Source organism: Aethalodelphis obliquidens, unplaced genomic scaffold (assembly GCF_003676395.1).
Source record: "Aethalodelphis obliquidens isolate GAN/ISIS:26980383/991018 unplaced genomic scaffold, ASM367639v1 scaffold40, whole genome shotgun sequence".
NCBI classification, from domain to species: domain Eukaryota; kingdom Metazoa; phylum Chordata; class Mammalia; order Artiodactyla; family Delphinidae; genus Aethalodelphis; species Aethalodelphis obliquidens.
In genome coordinates this window covers 7,078,177-7,098,691 of record NW_020837984.1, presented here as the reverse complement: position 1 = coordinate 7,098,691, position 20,515 = coordinate 7,078,177, and the positions used below count along the sequence as shown (strand labels likewise).

The following is a 20,515-nucleotide window of genomic DNA, read 5'->3' as shown; positions in this document are numbered from 1 at the left end:
GGTTCAATCCCTGGTTGGGGAACTAAGATCCTGCAAGCTGCACGGCACAACCAAAAAAAAAAAAAAAAAAATTAATGAATTTAAGTTAACTAGATAAATTTAGCCATCTACCTCTTTAGCCAGGGATTTTGTACTGGGAAATTTTAGAGTTTTTGGTTACTTAAATGATGGTTAGCCTAGCCTAGGGCACTACTACAGTGTGTCTGACTTCCCTGTATATTGCAAGTGAAGAACTAACATTTCTTTTTGCCTTTGTAAAGAAGATAATTCTTTCAAATGTTGTGAATGTCAGCTACTGTGAAGCACAATATGTGTGGAAGCAGAGAGAAGAAATACATTTTACCACCTGTGTATTAAAATCTAACCTAAAATAATCTTCTATTCTGGTCATCATTTAAAAAAAGTGAAGCAATACTTAAATCTAACTTTACCAAAGCCTGAATTCTTGTATTAACTGAGTTACCTTAAGTAATAACTACTGTGAAATACTTCAAGTGTGTATATAAAATACAGGGTGAAAAAAGACTGAACAAAATAACTTTGTTTCCTCGTTTCCAGTGTAGAAATAACACTGGAGAGGACACTGGCTTCACTCAAATTTATTGAGTATCTGGAACTCCATGTTTCCATATTTGAAATAATTAATTTGTATCAAGGTCATTTTTAGTCCCCAAATTCCTTGGTTTCTGACAGGTTGAACATGCTACATGTAATGGCAGTGTAGCATGGTAGGTTAAGAATATACACTTTGGAGTCACAATTGCATTTGAATTCTGAACCTGAGCCTCAATTTTTTAATTCGTAGAATGGGAATGATAAATATGGTGATCTACCTTAAAAGATTGTTGTGAGGTTTTAAGATTTTAAGCTCTTATTAATAGCACCTGATACATAGTAAGCCCTTAGTGACTGGTGCTGCTATTTATTTTAGCTATTATTAACACTTAACCTGATTCTGTTAGTCTCATTGACTTTATTTGTTTGAAAGAAAGTTTTATTCAGTTTGGCTTCCTTTGGGAGAAAGAATAAAATACAGACTTTTGAGTGAACTTAAATCCTGTGTTGACATTTTAGTTTTAAATTGTCATAAATTTAGAGAGGGTAAATAACTGAGTTTGAAATCCAAAGTTCAAAAAATAATTTATCAACAGTTTTCCTTAATCAGGAATATTAACCTGAATTAAAATGTATTTCTTGAATTAATTTTACTAAATCTTGGTGTTAAAAGTCTATTGTGGAAGCCTTGTTACAGGTAACTTATTGCTATCTCTTGAAAAGTAATCCTTTACTTTGGATTCTGTTTGGAGGTTTGGATTCTGTTTCATTTTTCTCTTCAGCCTTTTTGTGACTGCTAATTGGTGGGCTGTTGTCAATTTGCATAACTTTATCTTGTAACTCAACTGAGACTATTAAACCAAAGTTAAAATTAGTCATACTGTTTAAATTAATAATGTAATTGTTTGGATACTATAATCTATGTTTGTTTTTTTCCTGAGAGTATAACATAATGTACTTTTTAACCAAAGGTTTTATATCTTGATTGGGTAACTCTCATTTGGCATCTTTTCCTCATAAAAAAATATTTTTTGATTTTGCTTTCTTCTAATTTTTAAAAATACAGTTAATACTTTGGTGCAAATTAAGAGCTTAAATTATAATTCTTTTTGTAATTAAGTTGTCTGCAGACCCTGTACTTTATTTTTTTCAGAGTCTGGAGTTTTTCTTAAGGGACTGGTGACATTTAAAGCAATATAAGTGTTGGCATGATTTCTGACCTTTTTTTGGAGTTTTGACCACTCTGCCTGAAGTTTATATGAAAACACTTAGCAGCCACTTTAAACAATTGAAATAGACATCCTTTTTGCATTTTGAGAAACTTTAAGGCCTTTAAATTTCAGACTTTTCTAGTCACATACAAGTTGATCTAGAGCAGAGTAGTTTCCTTTAGTGGATCATTGTAAATGATAAACCCTGGTCGTTTCTGTATGTCTCATTTCTTTTCTTGAGAAATAGGCAGCTTGTTTAGCCATGTTGTTTCAGCTTCAGTAAGGCTGAAGGTCCCTTATTTGGGAATCTCTGATTTTCCATGGGCTTTCATACAGGAACAAAAACTCCTACATTCAAATAATGAAAAAATTATTGAATTTTAGGGCAATCCTTTTCTTGAAAAGCAAAAAATTCTACGAATTATAAACTACTTTTATGGTAAGGTAGATAAGGCCTGACCTTATTGAGTACCTGTTTCTCCCACACTTGATTATAATAAATCACACATTCAGAAGAAAACATGTTTATATCAGTTCCTGGGAACCAAGCCATTCTGTTTGTTTTCTAGGGTCATTCCCTCACTCTTAATGAGGAAGGTGGTGTTATCTCCTAGAACTTTAGCTTGCAGCACAGGAAAACTCACTTTGCCTTGAGTCTGAGTTATCAGCAAAGAAGGAAAACTCTTACTTTGATCAGTTAAGGTTCAAATCTGATAATACGCTTAGGCCCATACACTTATTTCAGTCTCAGAAGTTTGCTTTAGCATTTCTAAACTAACACTGTTAGGAGAGTTCTCAGTTTTGCACAAGTATTACTCCACTCTTATAAGGATCTATTCTTAGTAATAATGACTGCCACCTCAGGGAAATAACAACAAAATCTTTATATATGTAGTTTTCTTATTTTGTATTGGTCTGTAGGTTTTCAGCCAAAGCAGTTAACCAATATTTAGCACAGCTTACAGAAGTAGAATGTAGAGTCCTCATAGAAGTTTCCCCACTGAGATGCATGGTGGTTTTAGCTCATAGTATGTATCCTGCCTCAGCCTCAGCAAAGATGCCTGAGTTAGTCATCTCAGACATGACACCTTTTATTAATTACAAAATAACAAAGCCTAAGGACTTTGCATAAAGAATTTAAGAGTCATGGGATTTATTTTATTAATATGAATGGAAAAGTACAAATGAGCCTTAATAAACCTCATGAATATATGCTTTACAAAACAGATATGACAAATTATTACCTAAGAGATGTTATCAGACATGCAAGCTTGTAGTAACACAACAGAAGACACAATAACAATTTCCGAACTGTCAGTTTCCTAAGACTACTTTACAAAAAACACTAACAAGGACTATTTAATATAAGAAGTTAGGCTGGGATTATACATTTTCATATATTTTCACACTAATCAGGAGAGTTCGCTGACAGTTCAGTGAAGTTTTCATTTTGTCAAAACTAGCTTTGTGATGCAGAATACTGCCTACATTTCTGCAGTTATAAGGGGATCAGACAATATTTTTTCCTATTCCTGAGATTTTTAACAAGTACTTAGAAGGGCTACTAGAGCTCTGTTATCACAAAGAGGGGGAAGCTCAAAACTTACAGTAAGGAAAGAAAAAGGACCTATGTGATTAATAGCATATGGAATTTGATTCTTGTAATGGTATACCTCATAGTAGATTAAAGAATGTAGATTTTACAGAGAAATAATCTTGGGCTTGAATTGTAGTTCTGTTATGTACTATCTAATTTTTTTGTTTTTTTGTTTTTAAAATTTTTTTATTGATGTAATATCTAATTTTGATTACATTATGTCTATAAGCCTCACTTTTTTCATCTATCACAATGGAAATATTAAGGGTTCAGTAAATGGTAGCTCTTCTTTCTATTAAAAATTTCTTTCCAATGTTGACATTTTTTCCCTTGTCATTTTTATTTAAATTTTTGTTCGTTGGCATATTTGTTTATCCCCAAATAAAAGGTATCACTGTATCTATTTTCATTTTCATCCGTTCTAATGTATCTTATATATAATTGAATCTGTGAACCTTTTAAAAAAATTTGAAATAAACATATAGAAAAGTGAACAGAATGATAAGGTATGGCTCAGTGACTTATCAAAGTGAATATCCCATTTAACCACTACCCATGTCAAGAAACAAATCATTGTCAATTCCCCAGAAGCCTCCTTTATGATTCCTCTAAGTCACTATCCCATCTCTTTGCCCTTAAAGGTGAACACAATTCATACTTTTATTTCTTGCTTTTCTTTGTTTTATTACTTAAGCTTATATCCCTAAATACTGTGATTTAGTTTTGTCTCTTGCTAACTGTATAAGTAGAATCACATACAATGCATTCTTTCATGTATGGCTACTTTTGTTTAACATTGAGATTTATATTGCATGTAGTTCGAGTTGCTCATTTTGATTGTTGTATAATACTCCTTTAAAAATATACCAACATTGATCTGTTTTACTGGTGATGGATTAATGTGGTGTCAGCATTCTCTTACATGTCTTTTAGTGCATGTGTACATTATTTTCATATATATATAGTAGTGCAATTTCTTTATCACAGGGTATACATATATTCAGTTTTACACGTTAATGCTAAGATTTTCTGAAGTGATTGTATTAATTTACACTCTTACCAGGAATGAGAGTTCCCATTGCTCCATATCATTGCAGACACCTAGTATTCTAACTCTTAGAGATTCATGATGAACTAATAGTAGTATCTCCTTGTGGTCTGCTTTTGTGTTTTTAAATGACTAAAGAGATTGAGCACCATTTCGTGGGCATATTAGCCATTTCAATATTTTTCGAGAAGTGTCAGTTCGTTTTTTTTTTTTGCGGTACGTGGGCCTCTCACTGTTTGTGGCCTCTCCTGTTGCGGAGCACAGGCTCCGGACGCGCAGGCTCAGCGGCCATGGCTCACGGACCCAGCCGCTCTGCGGCATGTGGGATCTTCCCGGACCGGGGCACGAACCCGTGTCCCCTGCATTGGCAGGCGGACTCTCAACCACTGCGCCACCAGGGAACCCCAGTTCAAGTTTTTTTAATCTGTTTTAAAAATCAAATTGTTTGCCTTTTCCTTACGAATGTGTGGAGATTCCTTATATGTTTTGGTTACAAGTCTTCTGCCTGACATTTATGTATTGCTAATATCTTCTTCAACTCTGGTTTTGCTTTTCATTCTCTTGTGTCTTTTAAGAGTTATTTTTAACTTAACTATAGTTGATTTACAGTACTGTGTTAGTTTCAGGTGTATAGCTTCAGATTCTTTTTTTTTTTTAAATAAAATTTATTTATATTTTTGGTTGTGTTGGATCTTCATTGCTGCATGCGAATTTCTCTAGTTGCGGTGAGTGGGGCTACTCTTCACTGCAGTGTGCAGGCTTCTCGTGGCGGTGCTTCTCTTGTTGTGGTGCTTCTCTTGTTGCGGAGCATGGGCTCTAGGCACACAGGCTTCAGTAGTTGTGGCACACAGGCTCCAGAGTGCCGGCTCAGTAGTTGTGGCGCACAGACTTAGTTGCTCCACTGCATGTGGGATCTTCCTGGACCAGGGCTTGAACCCGTGTCCCCTGCATTGGCAGGCGGATTCTTAACCACTGTGCCACCAGGGAAGCCCCAGATTCTTTTTCATTATAGGTTAGTACAAGATACTGAATATAGTTCCATGTGCTATACAGTAAATCCTTGTTGTTTATTTTATATGTAGTAGTGCATATCTATTAATCCCATACTCCCAATTTATCCTTCCCTCTCCCCCTTTCCCTTTGGTAACCATAAGTTTGTTTCCTGTTTTGTACAGAAGTTGATGTGTATTATTTTTTTAGATTCCATTTATAAATGATATCTTATAGAATTTGTCTTTCTCTGCCTAACTTACTTTACTTAATATGCAAATCTCTAGGTCCATCCACGTTGCTGCAAATGGAAGGATTTCTTTTTTTTTTTTTTAATGGCTAGGTAATATTCTATTGTGTATGTATACCACATCTTCTTTATCCCTTCATCTGTCGAGGGACATTTAGGTTGCTTTTATGTCTTGGCTATTGTGCTGTGAACATTGGGGGGTGCATGTACCTTTTTGAATTAGGGTTTTTGTCTTTTCAGAATATATGCCCAGGAGTGGATCATATGGTACCTCTATTCTTAGTTTTTAAAGGAATCTCCAGACTGTTTTCCATAGGGCTTTACCAATTTACATTCCCACCAATAGTGTAGGAGGATTCCCTTTTCTCCAAACCCTCTAGTATTTATTATTTCTGGACTTTCTGATGATGGCTATTCTGACTGGTGTGAGGTGTCGTTTTGATTTCATTAAGAGTTATTTTCTAACCAAACTTAATGGTGTATAATTTATAAAAAATTTTTTTCTTTATGGTTAATGTTTTCATTAATGGATAAAAAATCTTCCTTATGAAGATATTTTTCTATGTTCTGGAATTTTTATTATGTTACTTTCACATTTTGATCTATAGTTCAGTTGGAATTGACTTTTCTGTGTGGTGTGTGAGGGATCAGGATTCATTTTCTTTTCTATATAGACAGACACTGGACCTGTCGCTATTTATAGCAAAGACAGTCCTTTCCTATTTGTTCTGAAGTATCATTTTGTCATAAATCAGGTATCTTTATTTGTCTTCTTGTGCATGGGTCTGGGGTTTCTAGCATATTCCATTAGTCTATTTGATTAGTCTTGTGCTGTTTTGCATACCATCTTAATTTCTGCTGCTTTATAAGAAGTCTTGCTATCTGGTAAAGCAAGTTCTACCTCCCTGTCATTTTTTAAAAAAATTTATTAAGATGTAACTGACATATAACATTAGTTTCAGTTGATTCAATATTTATATATGTTACAAAATGATTACCACAGGAAGTCTAGTTAACGTCTGACACCATTCATAGTTAACAAATTATTTTTTATAAGAACTTTTAAGAACTATTAGCACTTTCAAATATGCAAAACCATTTTATTAAGTATAGTCACCATGCATTATATCTCTACTCCCTGTCATTCTTAAAGAGTGTTTTGTCTCTTCTTGGACTTTTGCATTTGGAATCAGTGCCTAAAGTTCCACGTATAAACCTTTTTGGGTTGCATTGAATCTGTAGATCAATTTGCGGAGAACTGTGTCTCTGCAATATTGAGTCTTCTAATGTATAAATATGGTAAATGTGTTTTTATTTACATGCTTTAAGATTTGTCTCATAATTTTCTGTGTTTATGTGGAGATGTTATATATCTTTGTTAGACAATTTCTAGGCGCATGATATTTTTTGATGCTGTTGTAAAGAGAATATTTTTGAAAATTTTATTTATTATTTTTTTCTGGTATGTAAGACGTGTATATATGTATTATATATATGTAATATAGTATGTGTATGTATGTATATATGTGTGTATATTAATTCATTTACTTATATTAACTTTCTAAGCAGCAATCTTGCTAAACTAGTTAATTCCAAAAAGGTTTATCTGAAAATTATTTTGGATTTCTTACTTACATAATCACATCATCTCAGAGTAATATTATTTTAATTCTTCCTTTTTAGTCTTATGCCTTTTATTCGGTTTCTTGTCTGTTGCACTGTCTAGGACCTTCAGTTTAAGTTGAATTAAAGGTATTCTTGTCTTGTTCCTAGTCTCAGAGGGAAGAGTTTTAGCATTTCACCGTTAGTATTGTATTTGCTATAGGACTTATGTTTCATTAGATTAAAGTGAAGCCATGCAGTCTGTATTTACAAATTTGTTTTCAATTTGTATTACTTGCATGTGTTAAGGCTTAGTATTGTAGTTTCTTGTTTGATGATTTGCTTAGGATTTTTTTCTTATATGATATTTAAACTGCGATTTATGAGAATAAAACTAATATGAGCATATTAGATTTAGAAATGGGCTGGAATATTATGTAGAAAAAATTAAGTGAACAGATTATTATAACTTTCATTATAACTTAGATTGGGATACTTACAGTAAGAACTTAATTAAACAAATAGTTGTTGATGATCAGTGTTTGACTCTATAAAATATATTTGTCTTAGATGGATATTGAAGTGACCAGGTATCAGGTAATTTGATATTTTTTAGAAGGAAAGATGATTTATTAAAAAAATAATTTAGTTCTATAGTATTTGGGTTGCTACCATACAAAGAGGTATAGAGTAGCAGGTAGTAAGACGTTACTTGGATAGGTGATTCTCCCTTTTCAGGAAGAAACTGATAGTAATTCTTCAGATTGATTTTAGGTATATGGATTAGAATTGTTTATAGGTTAAATTACTTACCTGATATGTGTGCAGTCGTATTTCTTAGTTTATCCTTTTCAAAATAGATGAAATACATTTAGTTTTTAGAGGCAGGAAAATACTAAATGTTCTTGTTTTTAATTAAAGACATGTATTTCACATATTCATTAATCATTAATATCATTTTTATGTTTCTTTATAGATTAGAATATGGCTACATATCCCTGCTGTCATGCAGCACATTATCCCTTTTAGGACATATGTTATCAGGTAAGTTTATAAAATCTTTCTCCCCTGGTTATCCGTGTAGTAATGTTGTTTTTTTTTTTTTTTTTTTTTTGCGGTACGTGGGCCTCTCACTGTTCTGGCCTCTCCCATTGCGGAGCACAGGCTCCGGACGCACAGGCTCAGCGGCCATGGCCCACGGGCCCAGCCACTCGGCGGCACGTGGGATCCTCCCGGACCGGGGCACGACCCCACGTCCCCTGCATTGGCAGGCGGACTCTCAACCACTGCGCCACCAGGGAAGCCCAGTGTAGTAATGTTTAAACTATTCATAACATAGTACATAATTATATAGTTTGAAAGTCCTTTGTGTTCACATCCTCCAGAGAAAATTTTTGACCATTTGATGTATTTTTTAATGCACCTATGTAGGTTTATATTTAATGTTTACTTTAAAGCAATTTATGTTGGAATATTTTTTATGTAAGTATAAAGAATTAAACAGATTAACAGTGGTTGCATGATATTCCACTGTATTTATTCAGTCAACAAATGTATACTAAGTATTATGTTGTAGGCACTGGAGATACAGCAGAGAAGAAAATATATCTCCTTTTGTGCAGTCTGTGTGCACAATAAGTAAATGATACAGTTCATTAGAAAGTCATGAGTATGACAGAGAAAAATAGCGGCAAGGGTGGGTTGAGAGTTCTAGAGAGTGGGTCACAATTATACCTATGGTATAGAGAAGGTCTCATTGGGAAAAGGGTGATATTTGAGTTCTGGAAGTTCCAACCTAAGAAGGAAACCTAAGACGAGGATAGAGATATTATCATATTTATTAGGCTTAGAGTGTAAACTGTTGGAGTTCTAAGATTGTATTTCTTGATAATATTTATGAGTTCTTTATAATTTTTATTCATTTGCAAAGATTTGAGTGCCTGCTATTTTCTGGTTACTGTTCGGGTTGTTGGAGAAAGTATCAGGAAAAGAATCAGATAGTGATGAATCCTATGCAAGTAAAGATAAGGTGATAGAGAATATGAGGCCTTTCTGAAAGGTGACATCTGAGGAACATGAATCTTCTAATCAGATGATAAGTAGAAGGAACATAAGGGCATAGGCTTTGAAGTTGGAAAGAATATGACATATTAAAAAATTAGAAGTAGGGACTTCCCTGGTGGCACAGTGGTTAAGAATATGCCTGCCAATGCAGGAGACACGGGTTTGAGCCCTGGTCCGGGAAGATTCCACATGCCATGGAGCAACTAAGCCTGTGCGCCACAACTACTGAGCCTGCAAGTCACAACTACTGAAGCCCATGTGCCACAACTACTGAAGTCCATGAACCTAGAGCCCGTGCTCCGCAACGAGAGAAGCCACCACAATGAGAAGCCCGCGTACCGCAAAGAAAAGTATCCCCCACTCACCGCAACTAGAGAAAGCCCGTGTGTAGCAATGAAGACTCAACACAGCCAAAAATAAAAAAATAAAGACATTTATATATATAAAAAAAAAAACTAGAAGTAGACTGGTGGAGCATAGTGTATAAGGAGGTAAGATTATGATATGAGGTTGGATATAAACAGGGGCAGATTATTCAGGACCTTCAAGACCTTTTAAGGAGCTTGGATTTAATTTTAGCAGTGGGATCTATTGAAGGGTTTTAAGCAGATGAATCATGATGGCTTTTTTAAAAAAAATATTTTAAGCTGCTTAATTTGTAATCTTTTTAAAAAAAATTTATTTATTTATTTATTTATTTTTGGCTGCGTTGAGTCTTTGTCGCTCCGCGTGGGCTTTCTCTAGTTGTGGCGAGTGGGTGCTACTCCTCATTGCGGTGCATGGGCTTCTCATTGCGGTGGCTTCTCTTGTTGCAGAGCGCGGGCTCTAGGTGAACAGGCTTCAGTAGTTGTGGCACACGGGCTCAGTAGATGTGGCTCGCAGGCTCTAGAGCACATGCTCAGTAGTTGTGACATGCGGGTTAAATTGCTCCGTGGCTTGTGGGATCTTCCCGGACTAGGGCTCGAACCCATGTCCCCTGCATTGGCAGGCAGATTCTTAACCACTGCGCCACCAGGGAAGTCCTCATGATGGTTTTTAAAAGATCACTTTGGCCTTTAAGTGGCTCATAAATTACAGGAGTGTTGGAGGAGGAGCTAGGAGACCAGTTGAAAAGTTAATGGAGTAGTCCTGGAAAGAAGTGATGGTTACTTGTACAAGAATTGTTTATGGTGATTTGAAAATTGACTGGATATAGTTGAAAATGAAATCAGTAAGGTTGGTGATTGTGGAGTTTAAGGAAAGGGGTAGCATAGTGGAAGACACTTAGCTGCCCTCCCTTTGATTTCTCTTTTTGCTGTGAGTATCATTAACAGATGTGAAAGACTGGGAGAATTTAAAGACGTAATTTTGAGATGCTTGTGGGACATTTAAGTGGCACGGGGAAATTGGGAATATAAGCCTGTAACTTAGAACAACAGCGTTAATTTAGGAGTTGTCAGTATAAAGGTAGCACTTAAAAACCATGGGAATAGGGGCTTCCCTGGTGGCGCAGTGGTTGAGAGTCCGCCTGCCGATGCAGGGGATACGGGTTCGTGCCCCGGTCCAGGAGGATCCCACATGCCGCAGAGCGGCTGGGCCTGTGAGCCATGGCCGCTGAGCTGTGCGTCCGGAGCCTGTGCTCCGCAACGGGAGAGGCCACAACGGTGAGAAGTCCGCGTATCACAAAAAAAACTAAACAACAACAACAAAAAAACCCATGAGAATAGGACTTCCCTGGTGGCACAGTGGTTAAGAATCCATCTGCCAATGTAGGGGAGATGGGTTTGAGCCCTGGTCTGGGAAGATCCCACATGCCACAGAGCAGCTAAGCCTGTGTGCCACAACTACTGAGCCCATATGCTGCAACTACTGAAGCCCGCATGCCTAGGGCCAATGCTCCGCAACAAGAGAAGCCACCGCAATGAGAAGCCCACGCACCGCAAAGAAGAGTAGCCCCCACTCGCCACAACTAGAGAAAGCACGAGGGCAGCAATGAAGACCCATCACAGCCAAAAATAAATTTTTAAAAAACCTCATGGGTGGGCTTCCCTGGTGGCGCTGTTGAAAGTCTGCCTGTTGAGAGTCTGTTGAGAGTCTCAACCACTGTTGAGAGTCTGCCTGCCGATGCAGGGGATGCAGGTTCATGCCCCGGTCCGAGAAGATCCCACATGCCGCGGAGTGGCTGGGCTCGTGAGCCATGGCCGCTGAGCCTGCACGTCTGGAGCCTGTGCTGCGCAATAGGAGAGGCCACAACAGTGAGAGGGCCGCGTACCGCAAAAAAACAACCCAAAAAACCTCGGGAATAAATGAGGTCATCTGGGGAGAGAATGTAGAAAGAAAATAGAAGTGAATCTAGGGGACTTCCCTGGTGTTCCAGCGGGTAAAACTCCCTGCTCCCAATGCAGGGAGCCCGGGTTTGATCCCCTGGTCAGGGAACTAGATCCCACATGCGTGCCGCAACTGAGTCCACATGCTGCAACAAAGATCCCGCATGCCGCAACTAAGACCTGGCACGGCCTAAATTAAAAAAAAAGAAGTGGGGCTTCCCTGGTGGCGCAGTGGTTGAGAGTCCGCCTGCCGATGGGAGAGGCCACAACAGTGAGAGGCCCACGTACCGCAAAAAAAAAAAAAGTGAATCTAGGATGGAGTGCTATATCAGTTTGCTTTTGCTGTGTGAGAAAACACCCAAAACCAGTAGCTTAAAATAACAGCCATTTATTATTTGTCACAGTTCTCTGGTTGGCTAGCTTTTCTGATCTGTGCTGACTTGGCTGGACCTGGGTGCTCTGTGATAGATAATCTCAGTCATTTGTCCTCTGGTTGGCAGGCTGATTGGTCTTGAGTGGGGAAGGGTGCTCATATATATCTTGGCAGTTGGCTGGATGTCAGTTGGGGCATTAGCCGTGTCTCTCTCATCCAGCAGGCTATCCTGAGTCCTTTTCTCAGTGGTGGAAGAGTTCCCAGCAAGAGAGGGCAAGCTCAAAGGCTTTTTAAGCTTCTGCTTGTGTTACATCTCTTAATACCCCACTGGGCAAAGGAACCTTCATGGCAAAGCTCAGATGCAAGGAAGTAGAGGAATAAATGACACATTTGTTGGGAAGAGTGGTAAAGTCACATTGCAAAGACTACTATATAAAGTGATGGGAGGAATTTGGGGCCTTTCTGCAATCCATTACAAGCCCTGAGGAGCAATAATGTTGAAAGGTTGGGTACAGGAGGAGAGACTAACCAAATAGAATAGGCAGGGCCTGAGAGGAAAACCAGTGGTTTGTGATTTTTGAAAGCCAAAAAAGAATGATGTTTAAAATGTACACATTTTGAAGAATTTTGGCTGTGTTGGGGAGTAGATGTACTATTTATATGAAGTCAACTGAAATTTACTAAAACAGGAGCTGTATACATGACAGGTACTAGAGAATAGTAAAGCTCTACTGGAGGTGCAGGTGCAGAATCCGATGTTAAATAACTTGGCTCTGTGCAGTTCCTCCCTCCCTTCCTCCCTCCCTCTTCATCCCTCCCTTCCTTCCTCTTCCTCCCTGCTTTCCCCTCCCTCCCTCCCTCCCTCCCTCCCTCCCTCCCTCCCTTCCTTCCTCCCTTCCTCCCTTCCTCCCTTCCTCCCTTCCTCCCTTCCTCCCTTCCTTCCTTCCATGTTGTGTTAGGCTTTGCAGTTCCTGATTTATGTTGGACTCTCAGCAAAGGGCACATTGCCACAGGTCACAATCCTTGAAGCATTACTTAGAAATAGTTTAAATTGGGAGTATTAATCCCAGCATTCCAGGTACTACTGTACTTAACAGTTTGGAGGTATGGAGCAAAGGAATATTATTGAATTATTGAGTGGTCTTCAGAAATAGTTTGCAAGTTTTTGTGTATGTTGTATTTCTGTATCATTTCAGGTATTTATGCAAGCTCTCTGATCAGGAGTTAAGACAGAGTGCAGCTCGCAACATGGCTGACTTAATGTGGAGCACAGTGAAAGAACCATTGGACACGACGTTATGCTTTGATAAAGAAAGCCTAGATCTTGCATTTAAGTACTTTATGTCACCTACTTTGACTATGAGGTTGGCTGGATTAAGTCAGATAACGGTAAGCTGTATTTGCTTTATTTTTGGTAATTTTTTGTTTGTCCTCTCAGACTATCATCATTATGATAATACCTAGTATTTATGGAGCCATGCTAGTGGCCAGTATACCTAGTGGCATAAATACCTAGTATTTATGCCATGCTAGGCATTGTGCTAAGTACTTTACATGCATTACTTTGTGTGACCCTTACAAATAATTTCTATATGTTCTCTTTTTCCCTATTTTAAATACGAGGAGACTGAGGCTTAGATTTAGAAGGTTTTATACCTTAGGTCTTTTTGATTTCCTTCACTTTTTTTTTTTTTAAACTGTTCAGTTTTTTGCATTTAGAAAGCAGTGTTTTCAGAGAGAAAAAGAGTCGGAGATTATAAGTAGTTACTTAATTTTCCAGGCAGAAGCCACAGATTATTGGGCCATAGGCCAAATTTGACTAACAGAAATGTTTGGTTTGCACAGTAGCAAGTACTGTTTTAAATAGGGAGAAATACATATTATTGGCTTCTCCTGGAGGGGCGGGGTGGGTAGAAAGACCTAGTGTCTTTGGGTCTGTCTTCTTGCATGACAACAATTTGCTAGAACTAAGTAGTTAGCTGCATTTTTTAGAATGGATATATTTTCTCTGGTTTACCAAGGTCTGCATTAGGTTTACTCCTTTACATTTGGGGCCTGTTTTTGTAGTGTAATTATTCTGAAGTAGCTAGATTGTACCCATGTATTGAATTTTGTGACCTAGATTTTACCCATGTATCGGACTTTGTAAGTGTTGAAAACACTTAATGACAGTTTCCCAAATCAAATCTTAAAAGTGTATGTCTAGGAATCCTTTCCCGAAATTCGGTTTGTAATGACATGTTACTTGCTGCCTTGCATTAGATTTTTGTGTTTTTCCCTTGTTCAGCTTTTTCTCTAGCATACTTAGTGGAATAAAGCCTAAGTATTACTTGTGGAATGAATTAGTGTTTAAAAATGATAAAGGAAATAGACTAATTGGGAAGTATATATGTATATCTGATTACCTATCTTATATTTTATACTTTTGATCTGGTTATTGATTATGATCTACATGTATCAAACTGTGTTGGCAATTGCTAACATATGCAAGAATAATTTTGGAAAAAATCTTTAATTTCTTTTCTCTATTTATAGAATCAACTTCACACCTTCAATGATGTGTGCAATAATGAATCATTGGTATCAGACACAGAAACGTAAGTAGGAGCATTAATTTATGCATAAGTACTATTTTAATGTGTAGCTGTTTATATGGTAAATGTAATTGACTTTATTAGATTTGAAGTGTTTACTAGAAATTCTTTGCCTTGTGGCTTCATCTGTACAGTCTTTAACAAGCTTTCAGAGGAATATATTGCAATACTTCTCTTTTTAAAAAAACATATCGTGTTATTTTTCACAAAATGCAAAGGGAGACTATACAGGAGAATTTAATAGTAAAGAGTATGGTACAGATAGTTTTCAGAAACCACACTTGATGCAGGAAAGGATCTCATTTAACACATTTTTCTGGGGAAAAAACCAAGTTCATGATGCTCATGTATGAAAAGAAGTAGTTTTTATAGCTTAGGGCTTTTTAAAGTACTTAGAAATATTTATTTTTTCCAATATTTATTCCATTTAGTTGTCCATCCAGTATAGAAATCATTTTTTAAATCTCGGTAGTAATATTTTCTGCTTGAACAGAGTTACATAGTTTTTTGTTTGTTTTTTCTGTGCCGCTGTGTGGCTTGCAGGATCTTAGTTCTCCAACCAGGGATCAAACACGTGCCCTCGGCAGTGAAAGTGCGGAGTCTTAACCACTGAACCGCCAGGGAATTCCCCAGAGTTACAAAGTCTTAAGGTGTTAGAAAATTTGTAATTATATGAATGAGTCATATTTTTGCTTTACTGTAACTTTTATGCATTGATCTTAGTTTTGCTCTATGGAGCTGATCTCAGTTGAACCCAGCCCTTCTTGAATTTGGAAACCAGAGACTATGTCTCTGCTTTTTCCCTCACATATTATGGTTTTTAGATTTATCACCAGACAAGTCATTCACTCTTGGCAACATTCTTTGTCAGTGGTGCCTTAAAATGTGTGGCCTAGAATTGGTAGTAGCATTATAAATTATGGGTCATACTAGGAGTGCTATTTCACACAGTCAAGATACTATATAGATTATGTCCAGTGTATATAAAACTACAGCTCTGGATTTCCCATTTGACCCCTCAGTACCCACCCTCCAACCCCTTCAGACTGCCTCTAGGAGAATCTTAAAATTGCCAATGCAGTAATCACTCCCTATCCCTGCAAAAAGACAAAAAAAAAAAAAATCCTGGAATCACTCGTGCAGTAACCCCACATGTCCAGGTTAGGTCTCTGTGTTGCTGTGGATAGAGAAAAGAATGAATTCCATTCAAAAATGTGTAAGGTTTATACATACTAAAGATATGCTTAAGAGGGAGGAGAGTAAAAGTTTTGAGGAATAGTGGGTAGGACAGTTTAAGTTGGGAAGAGAAGGGTCTGTACAGTGTGAAAAGATTGGAGCAAATACAAAAAGTGATAAATATTGTCGAAGCCTGTGAATTGGGTCTCTCTTTTTAAGCAGTTTTATTAAGATATAGATACATATAAAACTCACCTGTTTTTATAATGAATTTTAGAAAATTTACACAGTTGTGCAACTATCATCACAGTACAGTTCTAGAACATTTACATCACTTCAGAAAGGTCCCTTTTGCCCATTTGTAGTCAATCCCCGTTCTCCCCACCACCCCCAACCCAGGGCCGAACCACATGGCACGTGGCATCTTAATTCCCTGCCCAGGGATCGAACCTGTGCCCCCTGCAGTGGAAGCTCAGTCTTAACTGCTGGACTGCCAGGGAATTCCTTCAATCCCCATTCTTATCCCCAGCCCCACTAACCTTCTTTGTCTCTATAGATTTGCCCTTTTTTGGCATTTCCTATCAATGGAATCATACGACAGTGTTTTTTTCCATTGCCACCTTTCACTTATACTGTTTTTCTTGAGGTTCATTCATGTTGTGGTGTGAATCAGTACTTTGTTCCTTTTTATTGCTGAATAGTATTACATTATGTAGCCATATCCCATTTTGTTTATCCTTTTACCAAAGTTGATGGATATTTGAATGTTTCTACTTTTTGATTAGTGTGAATAATGCTGCTTTAAACATTTGTGTACAGTCTTTTTGTGGACATATGTTTTCATTTCTCTTGGTAGATACGTAGGCATGCGATCACTGGTTTGTAAGATCATTTTATGTTTAACTTTTAAAGAAACTGTCAAAATGTTTTCCAACATTTCTGTATTATTTTATATTCCCACTAGCAATGTATGAGGGTTCCAGTTTTCCCCCCAGTCTTGTCAGGACTTGTTTTTATCTTTTTGATTATAGCCATTATAGTGGGTATAAAGTGGCATTTCATTATTATTATTTATTTATTTATTTTTTGCGGTACGCGGGCCTCTCACTGCCGTGGCCTCTCCCATTGCGGAGCACAGGCTTCGGACGCGCAGGCTCAGCAGCCATGGCTCACGGGCCCAGCCGCTCCACGGCATGTGGGATCTTCCCAGACCGGGGCACGAACCCGTGTCCCCTGCATCGGCAGACAGACTCTCAACCACTGCGCCACCAGGGAAGCCCTCATTATGGTTTTAATTTACATTTGCCTAATTACTAAGGATGTTGAACATCTTTTTATATGGTTATTTGCCATTCTATTTCTTCTTCACTGAATTGTTTGTTCACTTTTTGCCTAGCTTTTAGTTGGGTTGTCTTGTTTTATAGATTAGCATATGATCTGTACCACAGAATATTCATATGTGCTTAAGAAGACTTTATTCAGCTGTTGTATGGAGTGTTCAGTAGATGTCTTTTAGGTCTAATGAGTTTGTAATATTGTTTGTCTTCTATATCCTTGTTGATTTTTTTACCTACACTTGTTCTATTCCATTATCAAAAGTAGGGCATTGAAGTCTCCAACTTCAGTTTATCCTCATCTGTGGATTTTGTTTTTATTAATTTGCCTATTTGCTGCAATTTATTTGTGATCCCCAAATCAGTACTTTTGGTGCCCTCACGGTCATTTGTGGAAATGCACAGAGCAGTAAAAAATGAGTCTCCTAACATGCACATTTCCAACTGAAGTCATACAAGGTGATGCTCTGCGTTGTTTTAGTGCTGGTTACAGAAATGACCAGAGGAAGGAAGTGGTAGGAGGCAGTGCAGTATAGGGCAAGAAGCTCTGGCTCTGGGCTGGTTGGAGGGATATGAATCCCAAGTCTAGCACATGGTATTGGGGCAGCCTCAGTAAAGTCACCTCAACACTTCTGAAGCTCATTTTCTCTTTTGTAAAATAGAGAAAATAGAATCTGATAAGTTATTTTTAGGATTTAAGATTCAAGGGTTCAACATGAGTAAATTTACTCCAGCAATTTTGTAGAACTCAGCTGCCATGAGTAACAAGAGTTGACTGTATTATTTGTTTTTTTGTCCTTTCAGTTCTATGGTGAAATATTATATACAATGGAATTCTATTCAGCCATAAAAAAGAATGAAATCTTGCCATTTATGGTAACATGGATGGACCTTGAGGGCATTATACTAAGTGAAATAAGTCAGAGAAAGACATCATATGATCTCATTTATGTACGGACTTTAAAAACAAAAACGCTGAGATCAGCTCAGTGCTTTGTGACCACCTAGAGGGGTGGGATAGGGAGGGTGGGAGGGAGACGCAAGAGGGAGGGGATATGGCGACATATGTATGCATATAGCTGATTCACTTTGTTATACAGCAGAAACTAACACAACATTGTAAAGCAATTATATTCCAATAAAGATGTTAAAAAAAAAAAAAAGAAAAAAACCCCCAAAACCCTAAGCTTATAGACACAGAGAACAAATTGGTAGTTTCAGAGGTGTGGAGGTCAGGGGAGGGCAAAACAAGTGAAGGATGTCAAAAGGTACAAATTTCTAGTTATGAAATAAATGTCATGAGGATAGTAATGTATAGCATGGTGGCTATAGTTGATAATATAGTATTGCATATTTGAAAGTTGCTAGGAGAGTAGATCTTAAAAGCCCTCATCACAAGGGAAAGAATTTTTTTTCTAACTATATATGATGATGGGTGTTGACTTACTGTGGTGATCATTTAGCAATATATATAAATATTGAATCATTATGTTGTACACTTGAAACTAATATAATGTTATATGTCAGTTGTACCTCAATTATAAAAAGAGTTTTTAGAAAAAGAGGATCAAATAAAAGAAAGCAACATTGAGAGATCATTGGAATACGCAAATGAGAGCCACGTCTCTTTTTTCTGAGGGAATGGGGTAGGGGGAAGGATGTTGATGGTCTATCTGTGATGGCATTTTTACATAAAGGGAAGAGCCTCCCTTGCATTGTTCTGACTGAAGTGGGAACTTCAAAACAAATCTTAGTTTTGTGAAACATCTTTCTTTAAAGGAGTTCTGCAAACGGATTGTAGAGCAAATTGTGTATCTAAAGTTACTATATAAGATTTGCATTTAATCAAACCCTCTGTCTTCTTCCAGTCAAAGGCAAACAGCTAGTCACATTATTGCACTGAGTCATTCTTTTAAAGAGAACCCACTCTAGGAAGCACTTGATGCTAATGACATGTTCTTTTTACCCATTAAAGCAGTGGGTGACAATAATTTAAAAAAATACTCAGGGGTTCAGTATTAGCTAATTCAGTGCAGTGACGTTATAGAATATAACTGCCAAGAGTAGTAGGAATTGGCTATATTTCTTTTTCTCCCTTCAGTTCTGTTGGTTTTTGCTTCATGTATTTTAGGACATTTTGTTGGGTACATATATGTTTATAGTTGTTATGTTCCTGATAATTTCATCCTTTCATCATTATAAAATATCCCTCTTTGTCTCTTTAAAACAATTTTTAGTTTAGTGTATTTTGTTTGATAGTATAGCCACTGCAGCTTTATTATGCTTACTGTTTTCATGGTATATCTTTTTCCATCCTCTTATTTTCAACCTGTTTGTTTTTGGATCTAAAGTATGTCTCTTGGAGGTAGCATTTGGTTGGATTGAAGAAGAAAAAAAAATCCACTCCTACCATCTCTCCCTTTTGATAGGAGTATTTAATCCAGTCACTCTTAATATTATATAGTTGGATTTATGCCTGCCGTTTTGCTGTTGGGTTTTTGTATGTCTTCCTCAAAAAATTTTTTTTTCTGTTTCTCCTTTACTGCCTTATTTTGCAGTATGTCAGTATACGGTAGTACAGTTGTCCCTTGGTATATGTGGGGGATTGGTTCCAGGATCACCTGTGGATACCAAAATCTTCAGATGCTCAACTCCCTTATATAAAGTCATGTAGTGTTTGCATGTAATCTGTACATATCCTCCTGTATACTTTAAATCATCTCTTGATTACTCACAATACCTAATACAATGTAGGTGTTATGTAAATAGTTGCAAGCATTTGGCAAATTCAAGTTTTGCCTTTTGGAACTTTCTGGAATTTTTTTTAAGAAATATTTTTGATCCTCTGTTGGTTGCATTTATGGATGCAGAACCCATGGATACAGAGGGAGTACTGTATACCATTTTAATTCCATTTTTTTATACTTTAAAAATTATTTTGCCAGTGGTTGCTGTATGGGTTACAATATGCATTTTAATTTAATACTACTTCAGATTAATCACAATTCTGGTAAAATATAGGAACAGTGCTTCAGTATAGCTCTATTCCTTTGTTTCTGATAAGTCAGCTGCGAATCTTATTGTGGTTCCTTTCTATGTGCTTAATTCTTTTTCTCTTGTTGCTTTTAAGATTTTTCTGTTGCTCTTTGGCTTTTAAGAGTTTGACTCTGATGTCTCTGGGTGTTGATATCCTTGTGTTTATCTTAGTTGGCGCTTGTTGTGATTCTTGGCTGTGTAGATGAACATTTTTCATCAAATTTGGGATGTTTGACCATAGTTTCTTCAAATTTTCTTTCTGTTCTCCTTACTCCTTCTGGGAGTCCCAGTATATATATGTTTCCAGAGCCCTGAATGATTGTTACTGATAACATTGTCCAGTTTTATGCTTGCTCAGTTATAGTTACAGTTCTTGGCT

General features: G+C 37.1%; 1 protein-coding gene across 7 annotated transcripts in view; it reads left to right on the top strand.

The window, feature by feature from the left end:
- USP34 (ubiquitin specific peptidase 34) overlaps window positions 1-20,515 on the top strand; it is a 231,649-nt gene that overhangs the window by 51,974 nt on the left and 159,160 nt on the right. For all 7 annotated transcript variants that reach the window (XM_027131781.1, XM_027131778.1, XM_027131782.1 and 4 more), the window contains 3 exons: window positions 8,230-8,297; window positions 13,193-13,385; window positions 14,532-14,593. In XM_027131781.1, the coding sequence (XP_026987582.1) occupies window positions 8,230-8,297; window positions 13,193-13,385; window positions 14,532-14,593 (323 nt within the window). The remainder of the gene's footprint in view (window positions 1-8,229; window positions 8,298-13,192; window positions 13,386-14,531; window positions 14,594-20,515) is intronic.